The sequence below is a fragment of the Electrophorus electricus genome, chromosome 12 (assembly GCF_041902795.1).
Source record: "Electrophorus electricus isolate QZ-2024a chromosome 12, ASM4190279v1, whole genome shotgun sequence".
NCBI lineage: Eukaryota > Metazoa > Chordata > Actinopteri > Gymnotiformes > Gymnotidae > Electrophorus > Electrophorus electricus.
This window is the reverse complement of record NC_137508.1, coordinates 1,524,506-1,541,662: the sequence shown is the minus strand read 5'-3', so window position 1 is coordinate 1,541,662 and position 17,157 is coordinate 1,524,506. Positions and strand designations below refer to the sequence as shown.

The window sequence follows — 17,157 nt, the reverse complement described above, 5'->3', positions numbered from 1 at the left end:
TGATTAAATATATCAGTGTGCTTTTGAAGATGTTCTGAATTGTTCTTTTTACTCATTTCTGGTTTATTGTATACATTTTTCAGCATCCATTTCTTTCATGCTATTCTCTTGTGGACATCTTTAAAGTCTTGATCTTTCAACCCACATAAAGGCAAGTAAATCAGTTTCCAGAATTAACAGACAAAACATTTTTAAAGCCTACTGAGTTGATTTAAATATTGCAATCAACTAATAATAATAATAATAATAATAATAATCAGAAGAAGAAGAAGAAGAAGAAGAAGAAGAAGAAGAAGAAGAGCAAATGAAAAACACATCGCAGAGTAGTGAGAGGCAGACACTTTGGTAATTTCTTTATTCAGATGTGGATATCTTATCCACTTACTCAGCTGTAGAGATCTTCACATATTTTATCCCCGTCTTGTATTTTGACAGCTGTAAGCGGAAGTATCTTTTATTTTGGATGGACGCGAAGGTTCTGTAGCTCTGTGGATCAGTTTCTGCGTTCCTCGCTAACGTTACTTCATCCACAGCGGGACGGCAGTTAAACATATAGTGAACCGAGGCTTTGAAAAAATAATCATTCAGCTTTAAAAAGGTGAGTGAGGAAAAAGACTTGTACATAGTTTGTTGTTCAAAATAAAACCCCACACACTTACGAAGAGGTTAATCTTATCTTAGCATCATCACGAAGAGCCTGATAGGAGTTGTAACGCTAACCGCCTTAACCGTTGACCGTTAGTCCAGCCTTTATATTTACAAACATTTACTACAGATTTAATAAATACTTTATATTCACCTGTACAAGACACTATTGTAGCTATCTAAATAAAATGGAAAGGTGTGTATTTGAATCTATACTGACAGGATATTATAGACTACGTTTTGGCGAAAGAGGCTCTTGAGAACAGCTCGGTAGCTAAGATAGCTCGCTAATATAGCGGTTAGCTAATTATGTGGCTCATGACAGAAACATAAAAATAATATGTATGAATTAACCTATAAAACTATAAATCTATGAGTCTCTTCCTCGCCCCTTACAATCGGGTTAAGTATTATATATTCGAATTTTAAAAGAGCGTTGTATAGCTTCGTCCGTGAGTGGTAACGTTATTAGCTAGTTAGCCATCTTGCTACTCTAGCTATCTGGCTAGCTTATGTAGGAAGCTAGTCCTTTCGCACACCAACTTTATAAATTACATTTGCAGAAGTAGTAACCCAATAACTGCAAAATTTGTGTAATTTTGTATCGCTTTCAAAATGTCACGAATGTGACAATAATTAGCTTGGTAATTAACTTGTGTGGCACCATACAGCTGTCACTCGGTTTATAGAACAGCTCATTATGCTGGGCGCTGTCCCCTCGCCAGTATGGTCTTGCATGAACTACGGGAGTATAGGGCACTTAAGTGGCTCTTCGGTTCTTTCTGTGTCGGAGTGCAGATGAAGCTGCGGTGGGGTTGGACGTGTCTGGTGCTGCTTTCAGTCGCCATGGTGACATGGACACAGGAGGAGGAGGTGGAGGATGGAGAAGTGGACTCGGAGACAGACAGTAGTGAAATAAAAGCTGACGCCAATGTGTCCTTCCAGGTCAGAGGTTAAAGCTTTTGTTAGTAAGTAAAGTTAGTAAGTAAAGTTTTGTTAGTAAGAACATTAGTTCTAGCTCAGTGCATGTTATATTTGCAGTACATATTTGAAGATAATGTTTGTAAATTGCATTGGATTATTATCATCAGGTTTATGTCTAAATTATAAAAGTAGATCATCTAGGTGTATTAATACTTCTGCTTATGTCCTTCATATGTCTTTGAACTACACAGGTGACATATAAGACTCCTGTTCCAACTGGAGAAGTGTTTTTCTCAGAGTCATTTGATGATGGATCCCTCAGCAGGTACAGTGACACCTCAATATAAAATAAAAATAATATCACAGTTAAAAGCCACTTTTATTTACAACATCATGACCTCATTAGTTTTCTATTTTACATGTTTAATTTTAGCTACAGTGTCCCACAGTAACTCGGGAGTTCCTAATAAGGGCATGACACCAACCAGGATGATGTGCTACTTCAAATGTCTATTAAAGTGTAAAGGGGTGGAGAAATCAGGTTCTCACCTTGCAGTAGTTACATAAGTAAGCTCTACTCATGCAATCTCAAGCCCAGAACCCATTCAGGAATAGAAATCGGTGAAATATAGCCACCTACATTTTTAAAATAGTGTCAAAGAATTGGGCTACTGCTAGATCCCAGTGGGTAACCTGTGCAGATGAAATGTTCATGGAAATCCTACTGTATGTGTATAAAACGTGACACACTACTTATTTTTAGCTGTGTGGAATGGTTCTATGAAGCAGTAGCCTATTCATAATGATGTCTACAAATTAAGGAAAAGCAACATGGTGTATATTTTAGGCTTGTTTTTGTATGGAAGGACCAAGTGGTAGTCTTGTGGGAATATTTTATATTTAATATAATATTTTATACTTTGTTTTTTATTTCTTACTTGACAGTGCCAGTTGCAGTTTGTATAAATTGCATGGTAATTTATAGCATTTTATAATTTTAGTGTTAAGTTGGTTTTACTTCTTAAAATAGCTTATTTTAAAGTACAATCTAATATCAGCCTTATCGCAGTTAATGGTGACAGCTCTCTAAAACAAATCAGCATTAACCATTTGAAAAACTAGTATTTATCACTGACTAGTGCTTTTAATGCCATTAAGAGTTTTGAGAAAGATTTGTTTGGAATAATCTAGGCTAAGTGTACCAGGGAGGCAGAGACTTCGCATTTTACAGTGCACGTAAATGACACATCCATTTTATATTACAATCCTGTGTTTAAAATATTGTACAGATGGGCAAAGTCTAAGACAATGAAGGAGGATGCTGATGAAGATATTGCTAAGTATGATGGTGAGTTTTTACAGAGTATATTGGGTGGCTGCTTTTATGATGTATGTGTTGTTGATTTGTTTTTTCCCTATTGCTAGCACCACAACTGTAATGATACACTGGATAAGATGTCAAATATCCTGCGTACCAAACCATTAGAATTTCACACGGTTTCACTCATTTTATGATAGAACAGCATTGCAAGCTCTTCACGGGCATCATCTCCCTTCGTCAGTGTTTTGCTGAATTAAGCAATACCTTCAGAAGGCTCAGCAATGAGGTCTGGCATCCCCCCCAGCTTTCTTTTATACATCACATACACCTCTTTAGACATAAATCCACTTTGGCCTCCCTGGTGACTAAAACTACCCAGCCCACATTGTAAATGCATGCTCAGTGCTACCAGTTCTACACAGGCCTTGCGCACTACACCAACCACTACCGCAGAGTTAATCCTATATTTATCCACTGCACTACCTTAAACCAACCAATCACTTCCTAACATGTATTACTCATATTGGCCTGCCCAAAGACTAAAGGTTGTACCACAACACCGTTAATGCTTACTCAGTGCCTCCATTTTCATATGGATTTTACCTACTGGTCTACCAAGCATTCCCCAACACAGCAAGTCCATTCTGGCTTCCCCAGTTACTAAGGCCATACACCACTGACACTGTTGATGAATGCTCAGTGCCACCGGAAATGTGTGGTCTCATATTAGACGTGACAATTTCTTCAAAAAGCATATTTTAAAGTACAATCTGATATCAAGCCTTTTATCGGTAACAATCCATTGCCCAGTCCTCCATGAACCTCAGCCATTCCACCTTTATAATGCATTTCCCCAGCTACCCTGTGCTCTCCTCAGCCACAACCACTGACTAGTCCTTTTAGCTGACACTTTTATCAAGCAATTGAGGGTTAAGCACCTTGTTCAGGGGCCCAACAGTGGCAGCTTGGCAGTGGTGGGGCTTGAACTGGCAACCTTCTGATTACAAGTCAAGTACCTTTACCACTGAGTCGAGTACCTTAACCACTCAGCTTCATCAGCCACATGCTCAGATGGAAATATTAACCGTATAAAATAAACCATCCGATTACTTTTAGTCCAACACCATATGCTATACATGTACATTAGTGGATCAGTTGGAGGGTTTTTCTTCTCTTCTTTGCTGTGTTACTCTTAAGACATTTGTTCAATAACTTAGAGTAAATGTATTAATAAAGTATGTGTATATAATTTGGGTATCAAATTTAACACCAAAATTTACTGTTTCTACTAACAGTATGAATATCACACATTAGTTTTAAATACATTATTTCTTTGGGAAAGTTTCTTTTAGTTTTTTATTTATTTTTATTTTTTTAAATTGTTTTCTGTTTTAAGAAGTATGACTTAGGAGGGCATAGCACTTTTCACAGAAGCCTATCAGACTAAATTCTCCTGTTGTAATGGTGTGTTTTCATCAGGCCTAATGTGTGTGTTACTATGTGCTTTCAGGCAGGTGGGAGGTCGAGGCCCTCAAAGAGAACAGAGTACCTGGTGATCTGGGTTTGGTCCTGAAGTCGCGTGCAAAGCATCACGCCATCGCAGCTCTTCTGAATAAACCGTACGTCTTCGAGGACAGGCCGCTCGTCGTCCAGTAAGTGGATTTCTTAATTATGATTACCATAGCAACCTGATGTTGGGGTAAAATCAACGAGAGTTTAAACTGGGCATGAGAGGGTAGTGGGGCTTTTTGAAAACAGGGATGATGGCCAAAGCAGCGCCTGTGTGGAGTGGGGAGGCTGTGTCTGAGGACATGTGTGGGTGTCGCACGCAGACGTTTGCACAGGTGTGAGCAAACGAATCTGTGCACAAGGAGGCAGCATCCAACCAGACTCCGTAAACGAGCCGTGAAGAAGAAAGTCTCCGTCTCAATAGTATCCCTGTACAGAATTCATCAAAGAAGGGGAATACTGGGGAAACTAAGGATTTGAATGTTTACAGTTTAATTGAAGGTGACCTGTGGCCATATTTTGAGAATGTGTGTAACACCATACCTCTTCAGCCAATCCTCAGACTTCCATTTTATTTTCAATTTAGTATTGTTTAGGTCTTGTGACCAGCCACAACACCACCCCACCAGATAGCCAGTCAGTATTTATCTGACAGACAAGCCACACAACATCTAGTTTGAGATTTGAAGGTGTGTACGTTAGTGGGCGTCTTTGTGGCCTACAATAAACAATCCTTAAGTTAAATTGTGTCACTGAGTAGCGTGGTGAAATCTCATGCTGTTCCTACTCAGTTTGTTAATTATCTGTTTGTCCAGTATATCCATGCTGAATAATTTAAAGTGCAATAAATGAGAGAGACCACATTCACTTTTTACAGTATATTGTGATAATAACCAATGATAAATGTATTGTTGTTAATGACTTTCTCCCTAATTTACATATATACATAACCATGATAAAGGTTATTGTGTGTGTGTGTGTGTGTTTGTTTGTTTATTTATTTATTTATCTATTTATTTATTTATTTATTTATTTATTTATTAAGGTTCGCTACTATTTATGGTTTCACGCTCCCACAGGAATCTGTCCCCCGCACATATGGACGGGGGCTACTATGTGTGCTGTCCTAGATAAGTCTTTGTCAGTGCATATTAGAAAGACTTTTTCTTTTCTTTTTTTTTAAGCATGTCATCTGATGCATAGACACAGTCTGTACAATTAGGTCTGATTTTATAGTTTGCACACCAACAAGAGTATATCGGGTCATAATAAAACAATAAAGGTCAATAAAAGTTAAATGGAATGCTTGCATAATAGATAAAATATTTATACTAGTGGACTGAAAGATGTTTCAGTATCTTCCAAATGTGATAAAACTAATCAGTAAGTAATTTATTCTTTCATATGTCCTTGTGAACAACAGGGCTTCAAACAATGTGGTCTGCTGTTACGATAATTATGATATGTATGTCATAAATATCCTATCGTCTATAGAAGGAATCTATTTTGCGGAAATTAGACCATTTTGAAATCACTACTCCTCTGATGTCATGAAAAATAATTTCATTTACATATCCCTCTTTGTTCAGCCTACAGCATACGCTGACTGACTTCAAAGACTGACCTCTTTACCGAGATGCATTTATGCACTTAAAAACACCTTTTGACTCCTCTCTTTCCCACTTTAGCTAGGACGTTAGTCTGATAGTATTCTTGACGCTGATGCTAGCATGAAGATATGTTTTTTTCACAGAGACTGCAAAGCAGTTCTATGAGTATCTGACCAAAGGTGTCTACCAAAGTGCGTGCGTGCGTGGAGAGATTCAGAAGTGTAGTGAAGTACACAAAGTTTCCACAGAAATAGGATGTCCTTCATCATCTGTGCAAGCAAAGTGCTTATGAATTAGTAGGAACCAGTTTATATATATGAAAAATTTGATGTTTAAATCAGCTAAATGCTGTAAATGTAAATCATAACATTCAGTCCATGGGGCTTTAAAGTTCCAAGAGTGTAGATCAGTTATTTTTCTTTGAGTTTCTTAACTTCATTGCTGCCATAGCAATAACTGGCGATGCAAACAGATTTACAGTATTAAAATGCCTTGTCACCGAAAATGACAAATCCAGTCTGATGGTCTGAAGGTGTTCAACAAACCATTCAAAATATCTGGGTAAAAATAAGCAGGATTTTGTACTAGCAGTGAAACAAAGAAGTTAAGGTGAATTTGAGGAGTGTCTCTTTCTCCTACCTGTTCACTTCTGTTAGGTATGAAGTCAATTTTCAAGATGGCATTGACTGTGGTGGTGCCTATATCAAGTTGCTGTCTGATTCTCCCAGCTTGGATTTGGTATGTCTGCTCACAGTTTTACAAACTGAAAAAAACACAAGACCCAAACTAAACAACTTCAGGGATAGTGAATCTTGACCTTGGACTTACAGGAGCAGTTTCATGACCGGACCCCATACACTATCATGTTTGGACCAGATAAGTGTGGAGAAGACTATAAACTTCACTTCATCTTCAGACACAAGAGCCCTATAAATGGAGACTTTGAGGAGAAACATGCCAAGCGTCCTGACACAGACCTTAGGAAGGTGTACTCTGACAAGAAGACTCATCTCTACACTCTTGGTGTGTGCTTTCGCTACTATTTCATGGATAAGTTATTTTATAGACACTGAATGCACAGCTTAAAAGGAATGGTACAAAAAAAGTATGAAGAAAACGAATTTAAATAAATCTGAATAAAATTATTTGATTAGGGTTTACATTGGATTTGGTATAACAGTGAATTCATATAGATGCACGTAAAATTAATCTTAATACTATGTAATTACAAATTACACATCTTTTTTTAATTTTTGGTATTTGCTTATTTGTCTTAATCAGTTCTGAACCCGGACAACAGCTACGAGATGTTTATCGACCAATCCAGTGTTAGCAAAGGAAGCTTGCTAACGGACGTGGTCCCACCAGTAAATCCCCCTAAAGAGATTGATGATCCCAAAGACACCAAGCCAGAGGACTGGGATGAGAGAGCCAAGATCCCTGACCCTGAAGCAGTCAAGCCCGATGACTGGTAAGGTCGTATTCATTTGGGTCAAGAGCAACGGTATTTAGAGAGTTGAAGGGGGCATTAAGGACACACAGTGGGGTAACTTTTAGCTTGTAGAATATTGACATCAAAGTGTTTCATCTTCTCTTTTATCCAGATTTTCATAGAAACATGTACATTTTCCGTGAACATCTGTCTCTCGTTAGGGATGAAGACGCTCCAGCGATGGTGCCGGATCCGACTGCGATGAAGCCGGAAGGCTGGCTGGATGATGAACCCGAGTTTGTGCCAGACCCTACAGCAGAGAAACCTGAAGACTGGTAATCTCTTCATGGATTACACCCTACCATGTCTAGGCCTTTATAATGCGAACGACACTTTTGAGTATACCATCGGGTATGAAATTTAACCAGACACAGCTAGGGGTTAAATGGTTTGTTCATGTTGCAGCATTGCTCGTTAAAAACTGGCTGTGGGCGTTCCTCCGCGTACTCGCGTGGTGTTTTAGTTTAGTGGAGCTAACCTCTGATGACCTGGATGCTTTTCTTCTGTCAGGGATGAGGAGATGGATGGAGAATGGGAGCCGCCGCAGGTGTCCAACCCGGCGTGTCAGACTGCACCAGGGTGCGGCGAGTGGAAAACCCCCGTGATCAATAACCCCAAGTACAAGGGCAAGTGGAAGGCTCCTCTAATAGACAACCCCAACTATCAGGTACTGCTCCCTGGAGGGCTTGGAGAATGGAGGGCTCACATGACACATGGGTGGTTAAAACGACACAAGTAAGGGTCACTCACTGACCCCACATGCTAGATGTGGTTAACCCTGAGTGAGTAAAAGCACAGACCAAAAAATAGTAAAGAACATTTCACCTTTCATGTCTTTTTTCATTATTTTTTTTTTTTTTTTTTATTTTGGAATGGTTGCATTCACTGAGGTCCTTTTAATTTCTAAGACCCATTTAGACACATACATACAGACGTCCATCTGTGATTGTTCACTCTCCACTCACTTTATTACAAACACCAGCCTTGACCTTGTGCTGTTTGTCTGATTAATTAGGGATGCCTTATGTTTTCTAAGTCTTCTACGACAGTCTGCATGCTGTCAAATGCAATTCATCAGCCACCTTTCACCCTCTCAGACATTGGTCAGTTTCTGAACACAGGCCCTCTGCTGACCAGATGTGATTGGTGTGGTGGCCCATTCTCAGCACAGTATTAATACTGACATGGTGGAATTGTGGGTATTAAGCTGGCACAAGTTTATAAGACAGTGGTGGTGCTGTAGGTTTTACACATTAGTGTCACTGCATGCATACCATCCCAAAAAGATTCAGCCAGCAATGGTTAGTAGCAGACCACTGATGAAGGACTAGATGAAACTACAAACTGTTTGGCAACGCATGAGCTAAAGCCTGCATGGAAGGTATTAAAAGGACATCCACGACATTGAAATGTGTAACGTTAATGTATTTTTCAAGCATCTTGCTGTAATGCAGACTTGCATATGTAACACTTGCTACTTTTGAGTAACATTGTTCTGTATGCATATGTTTTAGAGGCTAATATAATTAACTCAAGTGTAGTTTAGATAATTCTAGTTTGTTTTAGGTTTAAGTTTGTTAAAACGATCCTTGATTGGCTGAGGTGGCATGTGTCCATACAGGGTGTGTGGAGTCCCCGTAAGATTCAGAACCCAGACTATTTTGAGGATCTGGAGCCATACAAGATGGCATCGTTCAAGGCTGTGGGGCTTGAGCTGTGGTCCATGACTTCTGACATCTACTTTGACAACTTCCTCATCACTGCAGACAAAGAGGTGGCAGATCGCTGGGCTGCAGACAGCTGGGGACTCAAGAAACTGGTGGCTAGTGCCAATGAGGTGAGCACATGCATGTAGAACACAATCAGCCTGGGATCTGGTGGCAAGTTTATTTAATTTAGCTATTAATACTGTTAGATTATGTTACAGTTGTTGCATACTGATGTCAGGCTGTTGTACAAACCTTTGTCTTCTCTCTCTCTTAGCCAGGAGTGTTCAGTCAGCTTGCCCTAGCAGCAGAGGAAAGGCCGTGGTTGTGGGTGGTTTATGCCCTCACTGTGGGGCTGCCAGTGGGGCTGGCTGTGCTATTTTGCTGGCCTAAGGTGAGCCAGAACCCCCCTCGGACATGGTCATTACTGTGGACCCACACTTTCTGATTTTCTCCCTCTTGACACCTGATTCTGCCTTACCTGCTAGTCAGTAACACCTCATTGAGCTTGGTCAGGACTCCTCCAGTAGGGGAGTGGGCACACTGTGGGTCCTAATCGGAAGGAACAGAAAACTGTGATGCTCATAGTATAATATTAATTTAAAAGGTAAATATTTCCAACACTTGAGGTTCTCATGTTTTCCTGAATGAAGCCTCCACCTGCAATTACCCACAAGAAAAATGTAAACGTTCCCTGTAAATTATTATTATTATTTCTCATTATTCCGTCTGCTGTTTCTGTGCATGAGAGCTGGGCTCTCTTCTGTTTCCTTCTTTCCCTGCTTCCATTACCTGGTCTTTCTGTGCTACAGAAGGCTGATAATGATTACATCTATAAGAAAATTGACCCGCCCAAGACGCAAGATGTAGAAGAGGACGAGGAAGATGACGACGAGGAGGAAGAACAGGATAAAGGGGAGGAAGAGGACGGAGGCAAGTCGCCAGAGGCTCCTGGACTCAGTGGTCAGTAAAAAGAGAGTGGTCAAGTCTGACCATGGAGGAAACTTTTTTTTTTTTTTTTTTTTTTTTTTTTGGAATAGTTCTTGAGCACTCCTTGTTATGGCTGTAAGTTTTCTGTCTCTGTCGTTCAGCTCAGGATGAGATCAGGACTGGAGAGGAGAGCAACACAGCAGGAGACGAATCTTTGGAGCAGGACAGAGAGGAAGAGGAGGAGGAAGAAGAGGAGCCTAGCAAGTCAAACGACACAGCGTCAGATGATGAGGTAAGGCTGCTTAAGACTGGACAGTGTGAGCTCGGTGCCAGCAAATGACCTGAAATAAACCGTTTGCTTCTTACCAAAACGTAAGCGTGTGAATTGGTGTCACTCCTGCAGATGAAGGATGCCGATGAGGGGCTTCAGGGCAGCGGACACAAACAGGCTGTGAGAAAGAGAGGAGTACGTAAGGACTGACGGGCCTTGTTCCTTCCACTCGTGCCCTCTGCCCTCTTTTCTCTGTTTCTTACCCTCCCGGCCTTCTAGATGCTGCATGCTCCTGGCTTTGCAAAGTCAACTGGAGCTCCTCCCCCCTGGCCCCTTCACTGGAGCTCCTCCCCCCTGGCTCCTTCACTGGAGCTCCTCCCCCTGTTCCTTCCAGTTCAAAGTCTTCCTCTCCACTACTACTTTTGGGTCAGGTTTAGCTGTACCCTCAAAACTGCTGCATTTTCAGTCTGATGTTTTTGAAGGGGGTAGCTTTGACGCCAGTTTTTACTATTTAAGCTTAAGAACTGTGACATAAGGGTGTTTTAGGAAGAAATATGAGAATATGAGAATGTTCAAGAATATTTTAAGAAATTGTTAAGTTATTTAAAATGTCACCACCAGTTTTGTCTGTTTAGATTTTGTTTATCTTTGTTGATCAAAAGAAGTGCACTGAATATATTTATTGTTTGTAAAATGATGCAGCTAAACTGAGTTTGACATAGGACATTTAAAGATCTTGCTTTCTGTTTAGCCACAACTCGAGTGAGAGAGCTTGACATGTAGTCTGAATCGGCATTCACAATACATTTGACCAAAATGTTAGTTTAGTTGTCTAAGGTAAAGAAGGAAAAGCAAGAAAATCGTAAATTCTAACAATTCAAAAGCGATTTCAAGATCCAGGTCATGATCAGTATATACAGGGGGAAACAGCGATTAGTGCATGCGAATACAGTCTCACTTCATGCAAGCCCTCAACTCACTAGTAGGACAAGTTTAGTTTTGAGTTTTCAAATGTTTGTCTTGAACAATGCAACATTTTTTGCTTTTCCCCCCTTTTCTTGTAGTTTTGCCATGCAAAGGCAGCTTTTTGTTTACATGTTTGTAAACTGAACATTTGCTCTTAAATAAATATTTAATACAAAACACCAGTGTATATATACAAATATGCAAAAGCAAAAAGTTTATTAAAACAAATGTTGAAGGCATAGTAGTAATACAATTTATTTTACACACAAGGCAGTATCTACATTGAAGGTGTGGACACAAGTTTATACTTGAGAAATGTTAACATACAATATTTAATTACATTAAAATAAATAACATGATATTGTTTAGGACAAGGGTTGTTCATACTATACTATCTAATTATGAGTGGAGATAGTAAATGAATTTTGCCCCTCACCCCCTTTCTGGGTAATGCAGACTTTGGGGAGGCTAAACTATAATATTTCTCCATCCTTAGGCAGTGTTTTAATATCACAGAACCTCTTAAGTCTAATTTTCTCAACTACCTTATGACATTTTGTTCAATAGGTGTCATTTAGTACATCAGTGTAATAAAAGTTCCAATTTGCTGCCTATGTTTTGTGAACGCGATGTACAGGTCGCAAGACCTACACAGCGTGCCGGGTCTGCAAATACGGAAATACACCAGTGGCGCCAGAGCGCTCCCACGGATCAATATCACTGTGTTGTTAACAGTAAGAGTAAGGCAAGCCCATTTCTATTACCCAGCATCTTCAAGGCCGAGTGTTCTTTCATGGGTTGAGCCTCAATACTTGTTTTTAAATCTTACTGTCCATAAAGCCAAAGTACTGTTCCCTTTCCACCTTCCTCCCATTAAGCCCAGTTTGTAACACAAACTGTTAGTATTAAATAAGAGTACTGCGGCAGGTCACATGACTTTATGGACCAAGACAGATCTTCACTGTGGTTCATTTACTCCTCCCTGTTATCAGTTTACATCATGCGTATCTCTATGAAATAATACATATGGGGCTTCATGCGTTTTCATAACATATTACAGCCCAACATGACATGATCTGTGCTGCAGAACACGTTTGGCCTGTGCTTCACGATGACGTACAAAAAAAAAGGACGTTTTAAGAGAGAAGTACATTAGTGCGCCAGTCTTTTTGGGACTACTCTCGAAACACTGCTGTCCTGCATTTTAAAAATGCTGCACTTGTCCATCAGTCAGGAGAAAACTGGTTGTTGAGTAGCCACTAAGACACACAGAGAGTTTGATGTGCATTAGGACTGTGGATATCTGACCACAGCCTGCAAAATGCCTCCATTAATACTCAGAAACAACAGCCAGCTACCAGCCAGAGAAAGAGCTCTCACTGTATTAGCCACTCTGTTACCAGCCCCAAGCAGCACGTACCATAAATGAATGGAATGGACATGCAAAGGAGAAAAATATATACAAAACACAAATAAAATCAGAGCTCAACATGGTAGTGTGTGTCTATGCACAGGAGTGTATGATGAAGACAGAGCAGACATTAGGGACCCAGTAATAGTAAACGGGTTATGTGTACTGGCCTTGGTGTGTGTGTGTGTGTGTGTGGGGGGGGGGGGGGGGGGGGGGGTTCTGTAAGGGGAAGAACCGTGTTCCCTACGTTTTATTTCCTTTTGCTCTTGGTGTCGGTGGTCTGGAACACACTGGAGGCAGACATGAGGTTCTCTATGTACTGCCCTAAAACCTGATTCTCCGATTTCAGCTTCAGGTTCTCCTCCTTCACCGCATCCACCCGGGCAGAGAGGTCTTGCAGAGAAGAGCGTGAGGGAGGGAGATGGGATCCATTAGAATGGCGATGCATTACTGACACACTGCATTACTAAGACTAAGCTATAAAAACTGCTGGATGGGTCTGAGTCGGAAGAGTGCAGTCAGCATGCTGTGAGTGCCAGTGAGAGATAAAACAGAGAGGCCAAGAGCAGCGGTAAGAAACCGTGAATACCGAGAGGACTTTCTGATTTGTAACATTTACCTTCTAATGTATGTTGGAGCTCTAGAACTTGGTTAATGAGTCTCGTTTTCTCCTCGAGTTCAACCTGATTCTCCATGTCTCCTTGTTGGGACAAACGCATAAAAACAAAACTGCAAACCCACTCTGCGCAACAACCCCCTTAAGAATGATAAGAGTGCAGTCATTTACCATCCATGTCACAGTTCATCGCGAAGTATTGGCTCTCTGCTTTGGGACGAAGTGCTGCGGTCACACTGTCAGCTGAAATGGGCAGACAGAATGATGAATATGCATCGCAAAACTGTCCAGCATGAAAGCGCACATGGCCAGAGCTGCGGTCGTGCGTTTGCCTGGTCGGCGGAGCATTTTGGCTTCAGATTAGATGGAGAAACAAGTGAAAGATCCTCCACGGTGGCCAACACAACTTTAGTCCACCTGCTGACAGTTGCTGGGTCTGCACAACCTAACACTGACACGTCTAACTAAACACTACTACAGACGGCATGAGGATAACACTTTACAAATGAACAAATACTCACTACACGAGTAAAACCAGCAGAGCAGTCGTAGCTAATCCAGATAACTGCATGTTTGTGTTTGACAGCTGCAGGCCATGCTACCCTAGCTAGCCAGCAGCTTAAATGACTGTTTTAATCGCTAATAAAAGTAACACAGACCGCACAAATGCCAAAGTGCTGCCTTGACAAAATACGATTCATCACAAGATTCACTGAACGCTGCAGGAACAAACTGTATTATACCAGCTAGCCTAGCTAACGTATCTTAGACACACAGTGCTGATGCTAGTTTAGCTAAGCTAAGCTAACCGGCTAACACTAACTAAGTGTTGCAGTGTTTTACCAAGCGCCAACATAGAAAAGTACAATCAAACGCAGAGACATACAAACACATACAGCTTACCGCTTATCAATCGTTAGAGAAAGAAATCTGATCTCAGTGAAATGGCTTAACGTAGGAAATACCAACACTGCGGATGTCCGACTGGTGAAGCGTCATCGCGATGACGTCACGACAACAGCTCCTCATCATCCCACACACACACACACACAGCAGAGAGAGAGAGAGAGAGAGAGAGAGAGAGAGAGAGAGAGAGAGAGAGAGAGAGAGAGAAGGGGGGGGGGGGGCAGCTTTTGCCGATTACATCCAGTAGATGGAGACAGTGTATTTCAGAAGCATCATCGGAGATCAAACCGTTGGTTATTTACTTTGTAAATGTTTAAAATTAACACATTTCCGTGTTCTATTTTTCTTTTCAAAAGAAATTGTCTATATAATGTATTGGCTAAACGGTTTGGAATTTGTCATATTTTCTTTATACCCAAGTGAGATCATTTATGATTATTTTTGAAACTGTGAGCACTGGCAAGTGCATTGAATGAACAAAGACATACCCTAAACAGTAATGTGCTCCCCATGCAGGAGCTGTAACACGTGCAGGTTGCAGGTTGCAGTGTTTGGGCAGATAAGATGATTAACCCACTCCAGGCTCTGCAGAGCCCATATGCTGCTGCTACGAGTTCCAAGTGAGAGTGAGAGAGGAAGTGTGTGTGTGTGTGTGTGTGTGTGTGTGTGTGTGTGTGTGTGTGTGTGTGTGTGTGTGTGTGTGTGTGTGAGAGAGAGGGTGGGGGGGGGGGGGGTGAGTAGAGAGGAAAACTGGCTGAAAATGTCCCTATTACCATTCAGGACTAAAATGTCATGCATGTTTCTCATACTGTCTCATAAACGCTTTCACAGAGCAAAATGGCCATTGACAGGAACGTACTATTCTTTTTTATTGCATACACTGTGTGTGTTTTAGCTTGTGTGCCTTTTATACCAGTTGATTATTGGCTACATGTATTCTGATAAAAACAGGCATGAAAACCTTTCACTGTGTATATGTGACCAGTGACCGATCCTTTTAAACGGGTTAATGATTAACAAACAAGGCAACCACATGCACTAAGGATGTACTAAGGCAACTGTTATGTTGAAAGTACTACACAGGTTGCAGGCAGGAACGCACACAAACACACACTCGTGCATTTTGAGCAGGAAAAACCTGTGCTGCTCTCTAGTCTGCTGATGCCTTTGTGTGTGTGTGTGTGTGTGAGAGAGAGAGAGAGAGAGAGAGAGAGAGAGAGAGAGAGTCTGCTGGTGCCTTTGTGAAACTGTGCCATGCAGTAAACTATCATAGGGCTTTTGTGTGTGCAAAGTCAGCAAATTCCCTGCTCTTCAGCTTATTGTGTGTGAGGGAGGGAGGGAGGGAGGGAGGGACACCATTTTTCATCCATACACCACAGCCTCCTTCTAATTTGTTTTTTCTTATTTTATTAATCATGAAAATGTCATGACTCTTTTCACTGGGAGACGTTACTGAACTTAATTCACCAGTACATTCCCACAGGTCGTCTTAATGCCCGTGACATGTTTCAGTCAACTGGGAAAGCCCAACTGTTTGTTGTTACCGTGCCTTTTGTACTGGAGTGTGTATTTACATATTTGTGTGTGTACACATCTTATTGCACAATGCTGTAAATCTATCCGATTTTTCCCCCTACCATCTCCGAGCCAGTCTCTCTCTCTAATCCCAGCGGAAGCTGCACTGAAGCACAAGTCAGACTGGTCTCTGCTCGGCTCCTCCAGCACAGGCAGGCGGTCGGGAGCCCCTACCTGACTCTTCAGCCAGTGAGATGGTGGTGAATGTTCCATCCTGCTCATTCATGTCACCCTCCATTATTCTGGGCGCTTGTGAACCAGTTCCAGCAACGTCTGTGTTATGTAGTTCGGGTTTCTTAAAACACCTTTTATTTTTCTTCTCCTATTTTTGTCCTTCTTTACTTTTTCTTTCTTTCTCTCTCTCTCTCTCTCTCTCTTTCTTTCCCTGTCGGACTCTCGCTCTTTCTCTCTCTCACCCGTTCATTCGCACATAGCCTACGTGCACCAGCGCTTGTGGGACACCTGCGGCTGGTGGGCCACACCTTTTAAATATTCACCATCTCTGCTGTAACTGGCCGGACCTGTAGGGTGGCTCAGGTGACACCGCTGTCGTGACAACAAAGCAGCCCCAAGTCAGAGGAAGCTTGGAGTTCAAAGTTTACTTGCCTTCAGAGTTAAAGGGGCCTGTCTGCACCGGTCCGTTGCCATGCTATTTTTCATATGTGAACGTCTAAGCATGGCGGCAGTGGGACCTAACCACACAGAGCCTAAACCCTGGCCTAACTGTTAGGTACTTCTTTCAGTCAGAGTCGCAAAGAAGAGCCATTTTACGTTTACAAATCAAATTTCTCTCTTCATTTAAAGTCGACATTAATGTTATATTTGAAAGCACTTAGGAGCACAGGCCAATAATCAACTGATAACAAAGGTTTAGCATTTATGTATTCAGCAAGTCGATGAATGTATGTGTGCTCTCGATGTAAGCCCTGTGTCTACCCTAACAAACAAATCATGGACTAACAGAGGCCACTGCAAGCGTTGGTTCTCAACTGGTGTAAACCGCGTGAACACACATACACCCACACAGGTTTGGCTTTAATGAGCTTGCAAATTAATGTTAATGACGCTGACACACAGAAAAAATGAGATTAATGACACAGATTACTTTGGCAAAACAGGGAGCGAGTGAGAGGGCCTATGAGAGAAATAGCAACAGAACTTATTGCCACCAATTGAAAGGCCAAACCTATAAATGAATGAACGTATTTAAATAGCAAAGTTTAGTTTTGGACTCAGTTCAAAACTTTTGACTTCAGAAAACGACGTTAGACACAG

At 41.2% G+C, this 17,157-nt stretch overlaps 2 protein-coding genes across 8 annotated transcripts; one reads left to right on the top strand and one right to left on the bottom strand.

The window, feature by feature from the left end:
- Positions 1–446: 446 nt before the first annotated feature.
- On the top strand, positions 447–11,611 carry clgn (calmegin). Of its 2 annotated transcripts, XM_027027465.3 has the most exons (15): positions 447–598; positions 1,444–1,590; positions 1,821–1,894; positions 2,859–2,917; positions 4,401–4,542; positions 6,666–6,747; positions 6,840–7,032; positions 7,291–7,480; positions 7,663–7,776; positions 8,012–8,168; positions 9,123–9,338; positions 9,485–9,601; positions 10,020–10,170; positions 10,299–10,429; positions 10,541–11,611. In XM_027027465.3, exons 2-15 carry the CDS (start codon positions 1,444–1,446, stop codon positions 10,616–10,618), a joined length of 1,851 nt encoding a protein of 616 aa, XP_026883266.2. In that variant the 5' UTR covers positions 447–598; the 3' UTR covers positions 10,619–11,611. The 2 variants fall into 2 exon arrangements, with proteins under 2 accessions (XP_026883266.2, XP_081580861.1); XM_081724735.1 differs by lacking the exon at positions 447–598 and having other exon boundaries at positions 1,493–1,613.
- A 1,016-nt stretch (positions 11,612–12,627) lies between these two features.
- Positions 12,628–16,342, bottom strand: scoca (short coiled-coil protein a). 6 transcript variants are annotated; one of them, XM_081724737.1, is made up of 4 exons: positions 16,057–16,335; positions 13,573–13,644; positions 13,405–13,482; positions 12,628–13,178 (listed from the first exon to the last, which is right to left on the bottom strand). In XM_081724737.1, the coding sequence occupies exons 1-4, from the start codon at positions 16,118–16,120 to the stop codon at positions 13,036–13,038; spliced, it is 357 nt and encodes a 118-aa protein (XP_081580863.1). In that variant the 5' UTR covers positions 16,121–16,335; the 3' UTR covers positions 12,628–13,035. The 6 variants fall into 6 exon arrangements, with proteins under 6 accessions (XP_081580863.1, XP_081580862.1, XP_026883267.1 ...); XM_081724736.1 differs by having other exon boundaries at positions 13,405–13,485; positions 16,057–16,330; XM_027027466.3 differs by lacking the exon at positions 16,057–16,335 and adding an exon at positions 14,305–14,460 and having other exon boundaries at positions 13,405–13,485.
- Between the last annotated feature and the right edge of the window lie 815 nt (positions 16,343–17,157).

Coding starts and splice junctions, on each gene's coding strand:
- clgn (XM_027027465.3), top strand. CDS start 1,444: ATGAAGCTGCGGTGGGGTTGGACGTGTCTGGTGCTGCTTTCAGTCGCC. Junction 6,748..6,839: donor ATTCTCCCAGCTTGGATTTG/GTATGTCTGCTC, acceptor TTGGACTTACAG/GAGCAGTTTCATGACCGGAC. Junction 7,481..7,662: donor GCAGTCAAGCCCGATGACTG/GTAAGGTCGTAT, acceptor GTCTCTCGTTAG/GGATGAAGACGCTCCAGCGA.
- scoca (XM_081724736.1), bottom strand. CDS start 16,120: ATGGAGGGTGACATGAATGAGCAGGATGGAACATTCACCACCATCTCA. Junction 13,486..13,572: donor GATGAACTGTGACATGGATG/GTAAATGACTGC, acceptor TGTCCCAACAAG/GAGACATGGAGAATCAGGTT. Junction 13,179..13,404: donor GCTCCAACATACATTAGAAG/GTAAATGTTACA, acceptor CTTCTCTGCAAG/ACCTCTCTGCCCGGGTGGAT.